At 44.3% G+C, this 20,430-nt stretch overlaps 1 protein-coding gene across 1 annotated transcript in view; it reads right to left on the bottom strand.

Annotated features, from left to right (window-relative positions):
• Window positions 1-1,040: 1,040 nt before the first annotated feature.
• Window positions 1,041-20,430, bottom strand: part of ascc3 (activating signal cointegrator 1 complex subunit 3) — a 187,845-nt gene continuing 168,455 nt past the window's right edge. The window contains exons 37-42 of the mRNA XM_080767693.1: window positions 18,203-18,427; window positions 10,606-10,757; window positions 9,023-9,170; window positions 6,193-6,411; window positions 4,543-4,718; window positions 1,041-2,723 (exon numbers count right to left, since the gene is read on the bottom strand). Of these exons, the coding sequence (XP_080623819.1) occupies window positions 2,570-2,723; window positions 4,543-4,718; window positions 6,193-6,411; window positions 9,023-9,170; window positions 10,606-10,757; window positions 18,203-18,427 (1,074 nt within the window). The 3' untranslated portion in view covers window positions 1,041-2,569. The remainder of the gene's footprint in view (window positions 2,724-4,542; window positions 4,719-6,192; window positions 6,412-9,022; window positions 9,171-10,605; window positions 10,758-18,202; window positions 18,428-20,430) is intronic.

The raw sequence follows: 20,430 nt of genomic DNA, 5'->3' as shown, positions 1-20,430 counted from the left end.
AGCGAGCAGGAGAAAATCACACAGGATCCGCTACGCGCACGGAATGGTTGACGCTGGTTTAACCTTCTCTTAAATCCAGAATTTGCTGCTAATTAGACGTCCGTAGAGGATGGGAAACGGCAGAAAAGACTCAAAAAGAAGTCCCCAGTCAGAACGGAATCAAAAGATAGGCCCTACCCGCCAGAATCAAACCAAACGCTGTTCTCAAAATTAACGAGACAATTACATCCTGTTGATGGGGCTATTTATAGAATTCCAAATACTTTTTTCTTATAGGCCTACTAAAAATAACATAGGAGACAATGTGCTAAAATGCAAGTGTGCCAATGGAAATAAATATGTCATCGGTTGGAGATTAAAATCATTGCTTGCTTGGCTATATCATCTATGGGGGGAAAAATCTGCTTATTCTATACACCACTGGTATAAGCCAAATAATCAGATCGGCATAAGCATTATAAGCATCAAACTAATAAAATAAAGACATAATTAAGGTAGATGATAGATCAGTCAGTGGTTTCCAAAACGTTTAAGCTCGAAACCCAAAACGAGACACAAACTATAGGCATATAGTGAAAATAGCAGATAAGATTACAACACTTCTTATTGTGTTATTGTATTGTTTTCCCTCTAATTAATGGATGTATTTCTATCGGATTATTTTGAAAAACGTTTGACTTTTGCCTTTAATTAATGTAGAATTGTGTGGGATTGTTTATGAAAATCTATTTCAAATAATAATTTAAAACAAAATGTAGGAATAAAAAAAGAAAGGGGTAACTGTCAAAAAAGGTAAACAGTGAGGTGGGTCATTATAATTTGAATAGAACAAATGAATAGTAGACTACAGTCTCTGAAAACGGGTTATTCTTTTAAAGGCCTTTTTGATTTTCGATCAGCATGCAATGAAATAGCATGAGCGTAAATGTGAACATGAGTCAGGGAAACAGCGTTATGATATTAGTATGGGTCTCCCTATAGACAGTCCAGTTGGTCATACCGGTATATATGCAGACTGCCAGACTCTGACACACACAACTTACTTCCCAAACCAAAATAATACAGGTCAGTGCATGCCTTGTAACAGTGCCATATAAAAGTGTACAATGCATCTGTCATAAATGTTTCACAGCAGGCTTACTGTATACTCCCCCAGAATCACTTACATGGCAATTGTGATCCATCTCGCATCGATTAAAACCTGTTAAAAAAGGATTTGCCGATGGGCAGTAGGAAAAAAATATATATAAAAGGACACAAGAGAAATGTAAATCCTCCCCATGATATTATTTATTGTTTCAAAAGAACCAAAGTTGAGTTGGAAGCCACTACTGCAGACGTAGCCTATAGAGGAGTTACCAGATAGAGTACAGCTCGACAGTCGCCCAGAACTGAAGCACCCTTGTTTCCAAAACAACAACATAGACGGGCGCATCCCACGAATCATAAAATGTACCATTTCCTAAACGGCAGTTTCCTTTGTGCTGCTACGTCTCGTGCTGTACCTCCGTCACTTGGTCTTCTATATGGCAGTTTGATCCGTTTCTAGGGAGTCTTTGAGGTGGGGGAAGGAGAAGATATATTTCACAAAACAGATGTGACAGTTTGGCACTCCTGAGTGTACAGCCCCACAGCAGGAACCATGTTTCACACACCTGCACAGAATTCCACCCCGGCAGCCTAAATAAACTCCATCTTTTCCGTTTGACAAAGTGTAGCCATGTTTTATTCCTCTCCCCCCTCCCCCCTTCTAGACACGCAAACATTCTTCTTCTCCTTCTTCATCATGGTCTTCAACGTCTCAATAAAACATCTTATCTGGCTCCGCTCTTAAAATCGATATGATAAGTAAATCAAACTCATTTATCGTCATTTTTCATCAAACCGGGCTCCCGCCCAGGGTGATTTCATGGCCTTTCATAGCCGTCCAAAGTTACTTGAGTGATCTGCGAGCGAGAGGCGATGCCGCAGCAAAATAGATATTTATTGAATTATCAAAACGGTGATGCAACTTGCTTATATAGCGTACAGCCTAGCCATACATTGGTCACGGCTGTCCGATCTCTGTCCGTCTATCCGTCTACTTTTCTTCGCAGGGTTTTCCACAGCATCAGTGGTCGCTCTCTAAGAGCATTAACCCATTGAAAACGGGAAAACATTCGCGTAATGTTTAGATTGTAGCATTGGGTATTCCAAAATAAGTGCTATTTTCGTTAAAGGATCGTGAGAAGTGTTTGAAAAACGCTGAATAAGTTTGAATTTATGAACACAAATCTTCTCTTCTGAGAAAAAAACAAAAACAAAAATCAGATAGGGGGTCCGCAGCCAAATAGATCACTTTTGGGGGTCGTTGACATGAAAAAGTTAGATGACTAACTGAAGGCATTTTGTAGAATCGGTCTCTGGTCTTAATGGGTTAAAGTGCAGCAGAAAGGCCAAGGCATCGGTTACAACTCTCAAATCCCCTTTGGTGTTGAACACACTCAAACGGTCTCTAGATCTCTCTCTCGTCATCGCAACCGTAGACCACCACCACCACCAGTCCCCCAACTCATCTGGTCGTGTCGTGTCATTTGAGGGGCGTGCTGTGGCTCTTGGCGTCCCCTGACACCTCGCTGTTGACCTGGGCGCTGATGCTGGCGGGGGTGACGTTGAGGTGGATGTCGTACTGCTGGTCCAGGCCCAGGTAGCTGTCGCTCATCAGGTACAGAGTGTAGATGCACCTGCAGACCCACAGACAGGAGCTGTTATTCACTGCCACTGGTTTCCTTGTTTGTCCTTTGGTATGCATAGTGTTTTGTATTTGTTGATGACATGTGGTGTTGTTTTTTATGCTATGTTGATGAATTGAATACACAGGACCACAATGGAAACAAGTCCCCAGGCCTTTTTTCCGTACCATCCTTAATGTCTGACTGTACCTCGTTTACATTATTAATATTCAATCAAATCGATCAAAAAGAACACACGGAAGGCGTCAGGACAACGCTGAAGCATTGGTTCTCAACCTGTGGACCATGGGCCACTAGTGGTGCCGTGAAGATATTGCAAGTGGGCTCCCAATTGACGAAACATTGCCTGCCAAAGTTCTCGTCATCTCACTCCAAGGGTCACACCGATGACGTGTTTTTGGGAGTCTGTGATAGAGGGCGCTGCACTACCACAGCCTGTGAATGATCCTATAGGATCAACGGAGATTCTGGTGGTTTTGGCGGCAAAAACAACAAACCACATTCAACTGCCCATAATAACTATGGAACGGATTATCGCAGCGGCACAGTTTTTTCCTCCCCGACTCTACAAGACTCTAATGCGTCTTTCAAAGCCTTCATCGCTGTGAAGAATGATATTCTGTGATTTATCAAAGGTTAGTGAAAAACGCCTGGAATGGCTGGCAAGTGCAGCTATAGACGATGTTTTAACTTTGGCAGTGGGTTAAATGAACATGCTCTGTAAAAGCACGCGGCCCAGCTGTGTTAATGAGAAGCACTATTTCGGTCCGGGCGGCTAGTTTAGCGGTCTGGGCACCGTGTGTTGTGGGTTCCACTCCTGAACCCCACGACCTTCGCTGCGTGTCACTCCCCTTCTTTCTCTCCCCATTGTCTGTCAGTCTACTGTGATCTATCAATAAAGGCTAAAGCCAAAGAAATACAAAAAAACTAAAACAAAAAAACATCGCTTTCAAACCTGATAGCAAAGATTACTTTCTTACACACAAAATGTTTTGTTTCAACCAAAATATGACACTTACCCTACCCTTGCTATTGGTCCTACAGTATACGTCATTACTTGTTTATGTTACAGGAATATAATGCCTACTCATAATCCTGCCATTTATTATTTGTCAGGTTAAATTTAGCAATAATATAAATTGTCTTCATATGAAGCGAACACAAGTATTGATTTATGGCTCCCATCGCAGGAAAGACCAGGCCATACTCCAAATGTAGTGAGTACAGTATGTGCCTGTGGAGTAACAAGCTAATTAAATTAATTAAACTTAATGTAACTATCTGTTCCACACAGTCGTAACTGAGAGCTGAGGATTAATTTACATGTCGTCCCTTAACCACCATGAGTCTGATTTATAAGCGCTCCTTTTATTGGGACACAATCTATTCAAGTTTTGGCTACAACGATTCCGCTGGTGCAGTGGGACTTTCCACTCATGGTAATAATTTCTATTACCATGTGCGTGGGAACTTTTCACTTCAAGGGAAAGGTGCGCTCAACACAAAGGACAGTCTTGTAGTCTTGAGATCAAACTGGATGCAGACAGTTTATATACAATATACATCCACACTCTCTGAAGATCAAGAGTCTTTAATAACGATGATGATGTGCAGCAGCAGTCTATCAGGAATTAAATATACGCGCTTCGCGGCATGCAGACCTTCCTTCTCTGCGTTACACATAGGAGTAACGCTGAGAAAGGCCGACACTACGTGGCGAAACGCTCTTCAACGTTATTAAAGACTCCCAAGCTTCTTCAGAGAGACTCGTGGAGGAAAGCAACGTGTTTCTATTTGACTTATGCCTTACTTTCCAGTCTTCTCTGGGGTGTAGAAGGCCACGGAGTAAGTGCTCCGGTTGCGGAGGTATCCCACCCGTTTGACAGCCAGCAGCTCCTTGCGGTCCACTTCTCCCAGGATCAGGAACCAGCCCTCGTCTTTGTTTTTAGTGAACCTGGGGGCCTGGGCCTTACTGTCCTGCTTCCTCTGGAGAAACATTCAAATCATGTCAAATAAATCACCCGCTTCCAATGCCATCAACCTATAATCACCAGTATATTCTTATGAAGACCATTCAATGCAGCCAGTATGGACATTTCCACATAGGAAATAGGAAAGTGAACTTACTGCCAGCAAAGTGAAAACTGACTTACATGGCCGGTTAAGACTGATATGACGTTAAGGGAATTACGTGGCTGGTTACGACTGAGGTTAGGGTTAGAGTTATAGGGTTAGATTTAGCCGTTACGGTTAGTAATAGTCGGACCACGCGACCAACGACACGTCATTGGATACAAACAAAAAAGTAGAAGAAAAAACCTCCCCAAAAAAACCACATGTTGCATTTGTGTATAAATGATGAATACAATGTGTGTGTTTGTGCATGTATACTGTGTATACAGTAGTAGGGCTATTTCCCGAAAGATTAACTATTTCTTTAAATGCTTTCTTCAATCTCCTGTTAAACTCCAGATGTGACCCTTGAATTCGGCTAGTTTCTAACTTTCAACAGCCAGTAGCCATTAGAAAACCAACACAAAACTCCATAACCCGAAAAGGCTGCTGCTCTCTGCATGACTGTATGGTGCAAACATACATTTGACCAATTTGTAAAAATCAAGTAATCAATTAGTGGAGATATTTCCCATGACTATTGGTCGACTAAGAACAGTACAGTAGACCAATGTTTCCCAAACAGTGGGCCGGGGCCCAATTTTGGATCTTGGAGTAAATATATATATTTTCCAAAATATCCCCCCCCCCCCAAAAAAAAATCTAATCTAATAATTTTTCAAATATTAAAATAAAAAAGGAAAATCCATAATTAAAAAATAACAATAATTAAAGGGACACTTCACCCTTTTTGCAAAAAAATATATGTTAATGACGTTTAGAAGCTTTAGATCACTTTCCTGGGGGTATTTATGTGTGTAATATGTGGTTTTGGATATTTTAGATTGTAGCAGTGAGCCTGTTGTCTCTGATGTCATGGACACTGGTCTCACTACCTTCCTGGACTACAATTCCCATAATTCTTTGGTGCACTGCTCCTCCTTGTGGATAGGGGGAGAGCTGTCTTACTGAGACAACATGTAGTCCAGGAAGGAAGTGAGCCCAGTGTCCAGGACATCAGAGACAACAGGCTCACTGCTACAATATAAAATATCTAAAACCACATATTACACACATAAATACCCCCAGGAAAGTGTTCTAATGCTTCTAAACGTCATTAACATATATTTTTTTGCAAAAAGGGTGAAGTGTCCCTTTAAGAAGTAGTGAAAATAGCAGATCTACAAGCCCCTATGCATCACGACTAGATCGTATATTTTCACTAGTATTAGTCCCGGGGAGAAAATGTCTCTTTTGGAGCTAAAAACATTAGGAACCAACACAGTAGACACACACGTGCATCTGTGCTTGTGTGTGTGTGAGAGTAAACATGTGAAGTCTGACTGACCCTCTGCTGTCCCATGGTGACTCGTCTCAGGGACACCTGCAGGACATACTCCTGGTCGGCATGGACGTCCAGCCAGCTCCTCTCGTCCCGCGGACCAGCGCCGCCCCCCCTCCCCGGGGCGGGCAGGGGGCGCTCCGTCTGCTCCCGGCACTCCTCCCACCAGCCCTTCACGCTCAGCCCCACCTCCACCACGGGGAGGTGGCTGAGGAACGACCACGCCTGCAGGAGGAGGGGGAGGAGGAGGAAGAGGAGGGGAGGAGGAGGAGGAGGAGGGGGAGGAGGGGGGACGGGGGGACACGAGGAGCAGAAGAGGGGTTAGAGAGGTGAGACACAACAAAACAAGGCACAAGTTGTCTGAAATGAAATGCAATTTACAGCTTGGCTACCAATATAAAGAAAACAAGCGTGTGCTGAAGAAAAACAACATCCCTGTCCTCAAATCAAACCAACAGCAAATTTGAGATCCATGAGCTTAGTCCAAATGCGGAAGACTTGAGATACCGGTGGTTCTCAAACGTTTTAATCTCAAGGACCACCGTAACTCTTAGACTCAGTGTACAAATGGACCCATAAGGGTCCCATTTGGACCTGCATAAGGTCTATTTGGAACCCCCTATAGTAATAGCTGAACGGAACGGTTAAGGAATCAGACCATTAGTATAGGGAATCATTAAGGAACCGGAATTGTTAAAATCCTAAAGGATCCCAACCCGAATCGGCACGCGACACCATCGTTCGGCAAAGAATAAATGGGGCTTGAGGTTACATGGGGGAGGAAAACAACACAGAGACAGAAGGCATGAGGGAGGAGTGGAGAGAGAGACGGAGGGAATCTGTAGTAAGATGGACAGATCTATCAGCTAAGTCTCTCCCGTTTGATAAAAGCTTGATTCATTCAAATAGACGTTATCCTCTGGTCTTAGGTGCCCCTTAAGCTTTTTCATGGTGAATTTAACATCTGATTCCAAATTTCCAATGGCAACGCAACCCCCCCAGAAAGGGGATATACAGCATAAAGCAAAAGGAGGTGAAGAGAGGGAGAGTGCATAGATGCTGGAGTGTGTGTGTGTGTGTGTGTGTGTGTGTGTGTGTGTGTGTGTGTGTGTGTGTGTGTGTACACTTGTATTTATTGTGAGGACCACATGTCCCCACAAACACAGTAAAATGTAGAGAAAACAAATGTCCTGGTCCTCGCATTCAGAAGCATAGGTTTAAGGTTTAGAGTTAGAGTTATGCCTGATTTATACTTAGTTGCACGCTGGTGTCACAAATTACTCCACAGTGTGACGCCCTGTGAGCTTGTAGAACTTTTCAATTTTTCTGACTTTATATACAGTTACAAATGGAAATAAAAAAACAAATGGCATTCCTAAAAGTGCCAGCCTACAACTTTGATTTGTTTCATTTGCTTTGTTTATCATTTGCAAACACAATAATAAAATATACAGATGTAAGCAATGAACTGAAATGTACAGGAGGTATGAAACCCTATTGGGCTTATATGAAGACCTCTCCTAGAAAAAGAGAAAAGAAATAAAATCTGTAAAAAATACAAAAAAACAATATATATAGATATCTATCTAACTAAGAAATAAGAGACATAAAGAACAACAATAAATCCTAAAATGTCCTCACAAGTATATTAATACAAACATGCGCGCGTGTGTGTGTGTGTGTGTGTGTGCGTGCGCACACCGCACACACGCCATTACACTGGAGGCAGGGAGGGGAAAAGCCTCTCCGTTTCAACCCGGCAAAAGCTATTTATGTGAGGATTACTCTCCCTGAGCGAATCAGACGGAGACGCCGCTGCACATCTAATTATTTAATTAGAGCGGCCGCCGCAGCGCGGGCCGGGAGGCCGGGGAGCCAGTGGAGGTGGACTGCATGGGGTGGGAGGGGAGAGTGGGAGGGGCAGTGGGTGGAGGTGGTGGGGTGGACACTGATTGGGTGAGGCCACGGGGCCCTGCCGCGGTGCCCGGACACTCTCATTACCGCCGCAATTAGCACTTAGATTGGAGCTGTAAAGCCTGCTCGGCACACACGTATAATTGGGGATCCTGGAGTTATCTGGGACCGCACCGCCCGGCGAGACTGTAGCTCCATCACACACGTGCACAAACTCTCTCACACACACACACACACACACACACACACACACACACACACACACACACACACACACACACACACACACACACACACACAAGTAGCGCTGCATTAGCTGCAGACCATGCTAAATAAAAGGGTATAATTATTAGATGTACACGTACATATCATTCCTATAGCTGTACCGCCGTTATCCTAGTGTGGAAGAAGCTGTAAAGCAAGTACACACTCATACATTTATATTCCAGACTGAGGGGCTCTTACTGTAAGTGAGACGATGCGTGGAAGGAAGATGAAAACACTAAAACAAAAGGTTGTGCACTCTCAGTGTTACAGACCGGGCAAATGTGGACCCCATAGTGGGCTACGCCACAAATTATGTGGAAGGAAGGTTACCTGGCTGATGTGATTGAACACTACATGGAACGAAGGTTACCCCATTCTGACCTGAGATCAGATTCTAAAAATGTCTTCTACATCCTGAGAGTTTTCTGAAAAAGCTATGTTTCTATGTCAGTCGTTCTTCGGTTTTTCAAAAATAGCAGACCTACAAGCTTGTAGATCTGCTATTTTTCAATAGCTAAAGCATAACATAATGCTAACACCAAAAGGGGTTCCCGCCCAAAATGGGTTAACTGGCTGATCTGATTGGACACTATGTATAGGAAGCAGGTTTACCTGGCTGATCTGATTGGACACTACGTATAGGAAGCAGGTTTACCTGGCTGATCTGATTGGGCTGCAGCTCCTGTCCCATGATGGCAGCGAATGTACTCTCCCTCCCCTCGCAGGTGGCGATCAGCTCCGGCAGCCCTTCGATTGGTCCGCTGAAGGCCCCGCCCCTCGTCCCCTTCTTGTTAGCCCAGCGCCTGTGGAGAGGGGACGGGAGGGCATCAGTCATGTTGTACAGTCGTTCCGATGCCAGTATCGGGAAAAACAACGCTGCCGATACTACCTAAAATGCTGGTTTATCGGGTATCAAACGGCGAGTATGACAGTCTACGCCTTTCCCATACCATGTCATTTATAAAATGATACTGTATGTCATCAATTATTTTGTATTTTGAATGCTTCAGTTGATGTTGCACTACTGTTACTGTACTATTTACATTATAATTTTACTATAATAATTTTACTATAACTTCTAGATGCACCGCAACAATTATTAATTGCATTTTTATTTATTTATTCCTAGATCGGTAAAAAGTAAGGACCCCCAGAACCATGAGGGTCCCAGGACCTGGACCCCATTGTCCTACTTTCCTTTTGTTTTGTTTTTACACTGGGCACAAGTTACGGGTAATCGGTATTGGGAAGGAAAACCTGGTCTGGGTCCGTCTCTCTCTAGCCACGTGACACCACCCATCTGAAAACCTGGTCTGGGTCCGTCTCTCTCTAGCCACGTGACACCACCCATCTGAAAACCTGGTGTGGGTCCGTCTCTCTCTAGCCACGTGACACCACCCATCTGAAAAGAATCCTGCTCCGCTGCTTCCTGCTGCTCGCCACCGCAGGAAGCAGCGTGTCTCGTCTCATCCCTCTGTTAACATTTTTATTGAGTTCGCACAAATTATTCTTCACTGCAGGACGCGGCCCAGGACATCCATATGGTGTTTGCATGAGAGAAAGAACACATAAGGCTGCTTGGAATGTTCAATCAGACCGCGTGGGAGTGTGTGTGTGTGTGTGTGTGTGTGTGTGTGTGTGTGTGTGCGCAATGCATTACTATACTTATGAGGGCCAAATGCCCCCACAAGTGCAGTAGAATTGAGAGCATTTAGAAATAGACATTGCGAGGTAAATGTTTTGGGGGAGTTAGGCATAGTAATAATTAGGAAAAGATTCAGGTTGGGGTTAGATATTTAATGGTTAGCTTTAAATGTCTGTGGAATTCTGCCTAGTTTATAGTCGGTTGCGTGCCAGCGTCTCCAGAATCGTGCACCGGAAATAGCTAAACAGCCAGATTTGTTGCACATCCGCAGCCCGCAACTACATTGTTTCCTTTGCTTGGTGTTTTTTGTGAAGCACAATGAACTGCCTTGTTGAATTTGAATGCTGAAAAGTAACTGTTTTGGACATATACGATTTCCACCCGACAGGGACAATTTGAAAATGACATGGGGAGCAAAAGACCCTGGTTATAAATAAAACACGCGAGGCGTAATTCCTTCTCATTCCAAACAAACCGCTGGGCTGCGAGGGGTAACACGCCGCTGAGGCCCCAGGAAAAATATAGCAACCACTGTGGAAGATAATCTAAATTGGGTTTTAAAAAGCTTAAAGAACTTAGGTGCTGCTGCTCACCTGAACAGGTAAAGTTCCTGCTGTTCGATGTGGGGCAGTGTCAGTAAGGAGGAGTCGTGGAGCCACCTGGCCTGAACGATCATCTGCACCAGGTTGCAGATGCTGAGCGCCGTCACCAGCCATCCCTCGCTGGCAGCCACGTCCAGCATGGCCTGGACACACACAGAGGCACACAACTGAATTAACCTTTCTTGATGCGTGTAGTAGCAGTGTGTCTCGGAGCCTCTGCCTTGAAGACCAAAAGCCTAATATGTTGCCATACCATCGCCTCAGTCCTCACATCATCATCATCAATGGGATTTAGGTTCCCAGTCTTTAAGTATCCCATTACAAGTATAATTTAGGAAGGAAGCATGAGTTAAGTCCGTTGCTCTCCCCAGGTTGGCGGAGGGTGTGTAGAGCCCAGGATCACAGTAGATGATTGACACAGGGGTGAAAAATGGGTTACAAAATCGTGGGATAAAAAATATATAAAAAAAAAAAACAAGTATAATTTAGGCATTTAGGAGACAATCTTAATCCAGAGCGATTTACAGTAAGCAAGGAAGACGTGAGGTAATACATCAAATGCTTAGCAATAGTAATTCATGATCATAGGTGAACCAAAAACCTCATCATCTGTCTAAACAGTATATCAAAAATCTCTAATCTGTACATTGAAACTATACTAGGGCTTGGTATTAACGTTTTGAGGAAGTACATTTCCCATTCACTTGTCCGGCACAAAAGTCACTTGCCATTTGTCTACGTAACATGCCTAAATTACATTGCCTTTGCATGCACCTGCAAGGTCGTCAAGGTTAGGGCAAGTGTTACGGCAATGCTACGGCTAAGGTGAGTCTGAAGAGAGGAGTCTTCAGATTATGGCAGAAGATTGGGAGTTCTAACTGCAATGGGGAGTTCATTCCACAGTTTGGGAGCCAAAAGGGAGAAGAGTCTGGAACGTGTGGAACATTGACCCTGATGTTTTAGGGAAGGTTCTGACAGCTTCCCAGACAGCTACTGTAAATGTTTATATACTATTTTAATTTTACTATTCATAATCATAACCATAACAACATCCAGCCTGGCCATGCTGTCCATGTACTGTCAGAAGCACTCAATTTCATGCTAATGACTACCTTGAAATTTATGTATGAAATTTGTATCTAACCACTAGGGCAAACGACAGACTTGGGCAAAGCACCCACTACGCAGAAGCAGAACAAAGTCCAATCTGTACCATGAATACTACATCTGCTATCTGCTATTACTCCTCTATAATGCTTATGTTATTCCTCGTCTGACGAAGGCTGGATAGCCAAAATGATTGTAAAAAGCGAATCGATTTTAACGCTTGGAGAAATAAGTTACTTATGGAGAAATAAAATGTATTTGGATTCCTGTCATTCTGAGTGCGTACCCTTTCCCCATCAACGCCGTCCATGTTTGTTGTGTTTTATGAGTTTGATGAAGTAGGCGCTTAGGACCCAGTGTGCAGACTTTATTCTTTGTGGATTCTGACCTCAGCCCAGCACCTAGTTGTTAGTGAATGGACGTGCATGCTTTAATGTTTGTTTTATGAGAACAACCCAACCAGAAGAGTCAGAGCATCAGATCTCATAGACTTTCATTATAAAATCAAAGTCAAAAGATTTGAAAAAGTATAAAACATAATTACGTGAACATAAACAAACCTGGAGGTCCTGCCATGGCCTACTGGCTGCGTACACAAAGTTTATGGAACAGTAAATACGCACGCACTCACGCACGCACGCACACACGCACAGAGACAGCTATCTCTCTGTTAAGGTCAGAGTTTGCAAAGCTCAGCTGCACTCTAACAAACTTAATTAATGTAAAAGTCATTTCCAGACAGTAAGTATGACTAAAAAGGACCTTGAGTGCGAAGGCAAGCCCCGGCGGAGTTAATCAAAATGCTAATGCAGTACAAATTAGAGGAGTGATTAACATTTCACAGTAGCTGCTCAAGGAAATTGATGCCAGAATATGGCTGGTCGTGTCACAGCGGTGCCGGGGTCCAATGGAGAGGGCCTGAAGTGGCGAGGACAGTGGGTTCATTCATCTAAAAAGCTCTCAAAGGAAGGACTTCTATGTAGAGGTGCAACAGTTAGTCAAACTAATGCATTTAATCCATTAGAGAAAGGAATCCATTTGAAATGTATCAATTTTGGGGTGGGGCTTTTCTTTTTCTACAAGCTCAAAATTAATTGAAATCGGACGTGTTGAGAGATCGATCAAATTATGCTTAAAGGACCACTTCACCACTTTTCAACATCTCTTCATATAATTTTGTTCTACTCTACTTTTGTTTGTGTCTCATAGGAGGGCTGTGCACCGTTCAGAAACCCCTCCACCAGTGACATCATCGTTTGGCAGATTTATTTTTAAACAAGATTTGTTTTGAAATATATTTAGATTTATATTATCGTGCGAACGATGGCTTCCATTTTTGCATTGCAACTTTTCAGGAAAAGAAAGACTGCTGTTTCTATTAGCTTGGATTTCCCATCGATGTCACTGGTGGACAGGTGAACTGCCCACAGCCCTCCTATGAGACATAGACAGAGTATTATGATCATTATGATCATTAGTGAGGACCAATTATATGAAGATAGGTTGAAAAGTGGTGACGTGGTCATTTAAGTGGTTAATCAGACTGATTTAGTCAATGAAAACATCTATTTGGTAAATTTTATGTTGATTTATATAATATGAAAATGAATAGATCGAATAAGATGCCCAATTCTATGTCCATGGCTGGGATGGTTTTTTTAGTTCTACATTTTCTACATAGCATTGTTCCACATTTCCGAAGGCTGTATATATATCACTCCTATCCCTGTTTTATGTTCAGGTATTTCAAGTATTAACCACAACCGTATCCTAACAGACTGACATCTGTGCAATTTGGAACGGCACACCACAGGTTTTGGATAGGTTCATGAGAGCCAGGGTCATGGAATCTACTCAAAAGTAAAGGGTAATCTTTCACTTTGCACAAAAATGACAGCCACAAGCAGCCATTTGGGGTTTCTAGATAGTTGAGATTTTAACGGAGAGCAAGGGGTCAAGAACTGTACAACTATTTTTGAAGATTATGTTGTGAGAACATTTCATCAACGTATTGATCAGCATCAATATTATCACTGTCAGGGCTGTAGTTGGGTGTGATGTGCATCCAGCTTTGTATTGACATTGTGTGGACGATTCAGTGAAAGAGGATATGTCCTGGTGTTCTTTTCCAGAGTTTGAGAAGGAATATCAACAAAAGTGATTCATTTACACAGATGTACCAATGATGATGTGTCACCGGCCGCATGGCTGCATCACTGCCTGCAGTGCCTGGTATTTGGAACTGCACTCGCTTCACCTGTGAGCTGCTATTGCAATTGAATCGTGAAAAGTAATAGTTTTGGACAGAGACGGCATATACTCTAGATAGATGCCCCCTCAGCCAGCTGACCCAGAGCTAACAAATAGAAAAGCCATTGGACTAAGCCAAATTATAAAACAGCAAAAGGAAAACTATCTGACACATTGGAAAGAAGCAACACAAAAGCAGAGTAAACTAGAATGCTATCTGGCCCTAAACAGAGAATACACTGTGGCAGAATACCTGAGCACCGTGACCGACCCAAAACAAAGACAAATCTTAACTAGGTATACGGACTCAGTGAGCACAGTCTCGTGATAGAGAAAGGCCGTCATAGGCAGACCTGTCTCCCGAGAGAAGTGGAAACTAAGCTACACTTCCTAACCATCTGTTCATTGTACCAATACATCAGAGACACATATTCCCAGTTCCCAGATTACAATCACCCATGGAGACTTTGAAAATAGGACGAATGACAAAAAAACCTCCCATATCTCCATATCTGCTGGGTGAAGTACAACAACGTGCAAACACTGCAGCAAGATTCGCGAGCTGCTGTGATAGGGGAAGGCTATCAAATGGAACATAACCACCCTAAAGAATAATCATTGTGTGTATTCCTGCACTATATGCATCGAGTGATCTCGGTACATAGACATTTATTTGGCGATTCTGACTTTCAATTCTACATACATTTTGTTTTGATTGTATTGTTCCACTTTTTGCTTTGGCAATGTAAACGTATGTTTTCCCATGCCAATAAAGCCCTTTGGAGGAACATCACAAAGTGAACAGCAGTGGTCAGCCAGTCCACTGGAGCACGGAGGGGAGCAGAGGAAAGCAGAACATAAACACATGGAAGACGTACCATGCACAATCACTCCCAGATACAGTACACCGCATGGACGGGTTCACACACACACACACACACACACACACACACACACACACACACACACACACACACACACACACACACACACACACACACACACACTCTGTCGGCACAAAACACATGCGTCAAGCAGACACTTGTTGCATGCATGCACGCAAGCAACACACACACACAATAAATAATGCACATGTACAGTACTGTTGGTACAAATCACCATCTGTAAAACATACAGACATGATGACGATGCAGGCTATGCATGCACGTGTACGTACACATGCACACACGCACACAGCCACGCACACACACACACGCAACTACGCAAGCAATACTGATGCACATGTATCGGTACAAGACACACACATCCAACGTGCAGACACACACATACACAGATTCTCACACATCCGTACGCACGCTTCTGCATCACAACCACCCACCCACTCACTCACTCACGTAGTTATATACAATGGCTTACAGGCCTCATGCGGGTCTGCAAGCCAGTGTCGGTAAGAAAAAAACTCTCTCAGAGCAGAACCCCGCCAACAACCAAACGCTAACTAGCCCTTCACGCAGGCACACACTGTGGCCGCACAGAAGCACCTGACATTCAGCCATGGACAATGTCTAGCAGACCCGCGGCTGTGGGTCTGTTGCTTAGAGAAAGGGAGGGCGGGCGGGCGCACGGTTGTTAAGGGCAACCTTCTGAGCACTGTCCTTTTTTCTTTCTGTTTTTTACGAGGCGAGCGAGCAGGTTGAGCCACAAATCATTCCCACATCTCCCCGCCGGTGCTGCCCCGCTCGACACTCATTTTATACACATACAGCCACGCAAGAGAAATCCTGAATTTAATCCTAAATCCTGTCCATTTAACCGTGACAGTGTGTATACAGATGGGTCCCCTGCAGAAGTTTTTAACTCAGAGAGTGTACAAAGGGAAACCAAATGGAACGGAGTTTAATTTAACACATTTCCACTGGGCATGTCTGTTAGTAAGTGAATGTAAATGTGTACGTATACAAATGTTGACGGGCTGAAACCTCCGAAGGTGCCTGCAGCACCAGCTGCAGGGTCTCCATCGTTAGCCTTTGCTCACCGGGATCTTTGCAATAAGACACGTTGTCAGCTTATTGATTGGCTATTTTAGCTAGATCAATTTACTCAGTTATAATAAATGCATAAACTTTTTTTCGTTATATATATATATTATGAAAAAACTAAAGTGCTGTCGACAGTTGCAGCCCTAGAAGAGCGTGAAATTAATTCAAATGTTAGCGTATAAGTGTTTGTGTGTAAGAGGAGGGGTGAGTGAGATGTGAGATGTATGCCTCGCCATCCTTTCGTCAGTGTTACCCGAGCCTCAACTGTTTCTCATTTTATTGCTCAAGCGTGTGGCTTGTGTCTAGAACTCCCCAAAGGAATCCACATTAGAACACAAACACTCAATACAATGACAAACCTTGGTGAAAAACAAACCAACAAATTCAAATTGACATTATTGCCATTGACATGATTCCTTTTCATCGCGACAAAGGCTTTTCTTTTGTCCACCCCCTGCTGCTTTTGTGGGATTGCAAATGCAGAGAGTTTGGTTTTGGGTCCCTGTCATCTCTACTGAACAGTGGTTGAACAACTACTCAGATGTTTTACTGAAGTAAAAGTAGCAATGTCACAATTTAGAAATGCTATGTTTCACCCCAAACCCCAAAGTTGCCTTGATGGACCACAATAGTCTCTAACTATGCACAGCAGCCATATTGGACAGAAATCGGGCCTCTTCCTTACTTCCTTCACAGGTGTTACCAATGATACGAGTGAAGGCGCTGTTCCATTCTGATCAAACAGAGTTAGGGTGCCGATATAGTGCTTGTTCGCTCACTGGAGACACTCTGCTAGACCAGTGGGTTTCTTGAGGGAGTTCAAAATGGCCTCTTACGGCTGTGTAACTCAGAGTGTACAAATTGGCACTCGTTGCTCAAGTTTGCTTGAGCCGACTCAGCCCTGTCCGAGTTGCAACCCGATAGGCACAGCATAGTAAATAATGTTGTGGAGACTGCCTTTGCCCCAGCCGCCACTCAAAGTGACTACTGGGTTGGGCTGCTATGGCTGACAGACATAGTTGAAGGGTGATATGTCCCGCGTGCCTCCGAGGTGCTCTATCTCTGTACAGATTTACAGGCTTGTGCTTAGTCAGCACAGGCATCAGAGGAAATGCACTACTTTATGATGCATGACTTCAACATAAAGAACCAAAAGGAAAACAGGGAAAAAGAAAACTGCAGTAAAAAAAAAAGATAGTGGCCAACATGGAGGATTTTGCTGAGGTAGTGTGAAAGGGGGATAAAGCACTTAAACCCTGCACGCATGTACCTTATAGTTCAGTTAAGGTTCTGTTTCTTCTTCGGGTCAAGGCCCCCCCAAAATTATATATATTTGGCTGCGGACCCCTCCCCCCCCCCTCAATATATGTTGTGCTAGGAACCTCCCGAAGCAATGATTTAAGTTAAAAAATAAAGACAAATGCAGAAATTGGATTAAATTTCGAACGCAAGTAAGTTTTGGAAAATTATCATATTGGCACAGTCGGACTTTCCCTACATATTTCATCTCTCTCACTGGCCATCTTATAGTCTCGGGGCTAATCGATTTGTATGCAGCGCATGATGCATCGCTGCCTCTCCTGTCTCCTCTCTCTAGCTCTGCTCTGGGGTAACGCTGATAGCGTTGTGTTCCTTTTTTCCATTGCGGGATGACAGTGATACCGCGTGACACCTGGAAATGCATTCAGAGGCTGGGCTTCCAGCGGCACACAGAGCCTCAATGTGATGTACAGACAGCGCTGCTGTTATGGATGATAACAAAGCGCCAGGTTGTGCTGCTGTGGTGGTGGTGGTGGTGGTTCGACAGACTTTCCCAGGAGGAGAGCAAGTGCATTTGTGTGATTTACTACCGAGGGTGATTTCCCCCAGGCCGCGGCTGTGTAATCTGAACCCTCTCATCACATATCGGCACTGTCGGGGAGAAACCTCTTATCTCCCTGTTCTAACTTTTTGTGTGTGTGTTTTTTTTTCTCGTAAATTAACGGCCCGCTCGATCACACCGCAGCGGTCACACAAAGGCATCAAATGGGGCAGAACCACAAGCTCGAAACGATCTACTACTTTTGGTATTCTTGAATTGTAAACCTGAAAATTTGCAGTTTTTGGACATATGAGGTTTCCACCCGACGCGCGGTATCTGTATATATCATGCCAGCCATGGCAGCTTTTGCAGCCTCTCTCTGAACCCGAGCCTTGCTGACCGACCGAACGAGCGAGCGAACAAGCCCCACCTGGCAGACACGGATGGCGTTGTCCAGCACGGTCTTGGTGTCGGTGGTGTAGTCGCTGCAGGGCAGTGAGGCGCGGCCGAAGTGGGCCTGCAGCAGCAGGTGGGCCTTGGTGTGGGGGCTGTCGTAGGAGTGGGGCTTCACAGGCAGGGGGAGCTGCTGAGCCAGCTGGCTGTTCAGCTGGTCCTCGTTGTGTCTGACGGGCAGCTCCGCATACTCCTCCGCATCCTGAGGGAGAGAGAGAGTGAGAGAGAGAGATCAGGGAGAGGAGGGAGAGAGGGGAGAGAGAGAGAGAGAGAGGGAGAAAAGGAGAGAAGAACGTTGAGAGATCAAAAGTCAAGCAGGAAGTCAGAAACCTGCTGTTTTTTTTTCTTCTTCTTAAAGCGATCTCTGTTAAAACAGCTGTGTTTCCTGTCCCGGGCTGGCTGCTCTTCCCTGCATGGATGACAGGCCCTCTTTACTCCACCAAACGCACCGCGGGAGGACCATACCTTTCTACCCCAGAGACGGCTGACCTAAGGAAATGTGCACACCTGCTTATGAAAAGGCAGCAAATATATATTCTTTAGCCTTTACTGACACTGACAGTGGAGAGACAGGCAATGCAGAGAGACAGAGACTGTAGGGGAAAGACAGAAACATTGAGTCTAACCACGGACTCGCTGATCAAAGCATTGAACCATGCATGTCATACGTGTCCTAACTAGGGATGTGATCAGAATCAGCTCTATTGTCACATCACCATTTAGTAAAGTAAAAAAGTGGCTGAATTTCATTTTTGTGCATAGTTTCCCTCGTGTCATTTGTGGGAAGAAGAGAGAGCTAGGCCAGAGATCAAGGCAGGAAAGAAGAACGTTTGAGTGCTTTTGCCACTAAAGTACAAGTAAAGGGTTTCAGATATTTAGAAGCTTGTTTCACAAACGTCACAGCCGTAGGGTCTCTCTTAGCGTATTTATTTACAGGCTGTACAGCAGTACAACAATAGCTAGAGCATTCACAGAATAGTTAAATATTCGACTATCAAAACACCATTCGACACAGTATATCAAAGACTTATTTTTCTTTCTTTTTTCTACAACAGACATGCTGTGAGCTCTGGTGTTGGTAGTTCATGGTTGATTGTTTTCATATCATATAGGAAAAATCATAGGAAAAAGCATGCCTCTATGCTCAACGGGGACAAGGAATAGCTAAGTCAACTAGTCCCTGGTATAATCGACAGTAGGTCCAGGAAGAGCAAAAACAAGCGGATACCGGATCCAACATGGAGGAACCAGAATCAGTTCCATCACATGTGGAACGGTTTTCCAGAACCGGTTTATCACACTGTCAGAGCTGGTATGTGGACTTCACATCTGTCATACAATTGCGATACTAGTGGTTCTCAAACTTTTTAATTCCAAGGACCAGTTACGGACCTGTACGGGTCCATTTGGAACCCCCTATAGGGATCTTTAAAGCCTAGTCCTAACAGGTCGCAGCCCTGTTCGGGACAGGTCTTTGAAGTGGTTCACTTTGCAACAGAACGCTGAAAGTCCTGGCAAGAGATGCTGCATTTAGGCCATGACGACTGTCCATCAATCTCCTGTGTTTGTGCTGAGGCTGTGTGTTGTTCTTGTTTGTGGCTGTTTCGATGGAGAGAGATGCGCAGACACGCATGGCCCCCACTCCTCTAATTCACTCCAGTTCAACTTCCGCTAATGTAGTCCCATCAACAGGCTCTGGTGGAGGCATTTGTCACCGGCTTCCCCCTCGCCCGAGACTGTTAAGGCTCCATCGATCACCGGGCTCAAGGCAGCATTTCAAAGGCGCCTGGATTGAAAAAGGGCCCAACCGGGGGTGTAGTGGTGGTTGTTGGCGGGGGTTGCGGTGGAATAGAAATCATCTCTGAATGATTGATATCCCAGCGCCATTGCGTCTGCATACGGATGTGAGGGAGATAAAGACTATAGATCTTTAGATGGAGATCATAAGCGACCCCCCTCCCCCCTCCTCCAGCATCGCATCATCATAGTGACATTTGCAGACAAGAAGACGGAGAGAAGGGAGAAAGGAGGCCTGCAGGAGACGTGAGACGGTGGAAGACGAACGGAAGAACGGAGAGAAGGGAGAGAAAGACACAGAGAGACAGAGACGGAAAGAGATGGAGATATAGATAAGCACACATCAGAGGGCTAGAGAAGGGAAGGGGGGGGGGCGAGCTGGGAGGACAGATGAATAACAACAAAGGG

This window comes from Protomyctophum bolini (genome assembly GCF_963924005.1).
Source record: "Protomyctophum bolini genome assembly, chromosome: 7".
Lineage (NCBI taxonomy): Eukaryota > Metazoa > Chordata > Actinopteri > Myctophiformes > Myctophidae > Protomyctophum > Protomyctophum bolini.
This window is presented reverse-complemented; position numbering and strand designations above follow the sequence as displayed.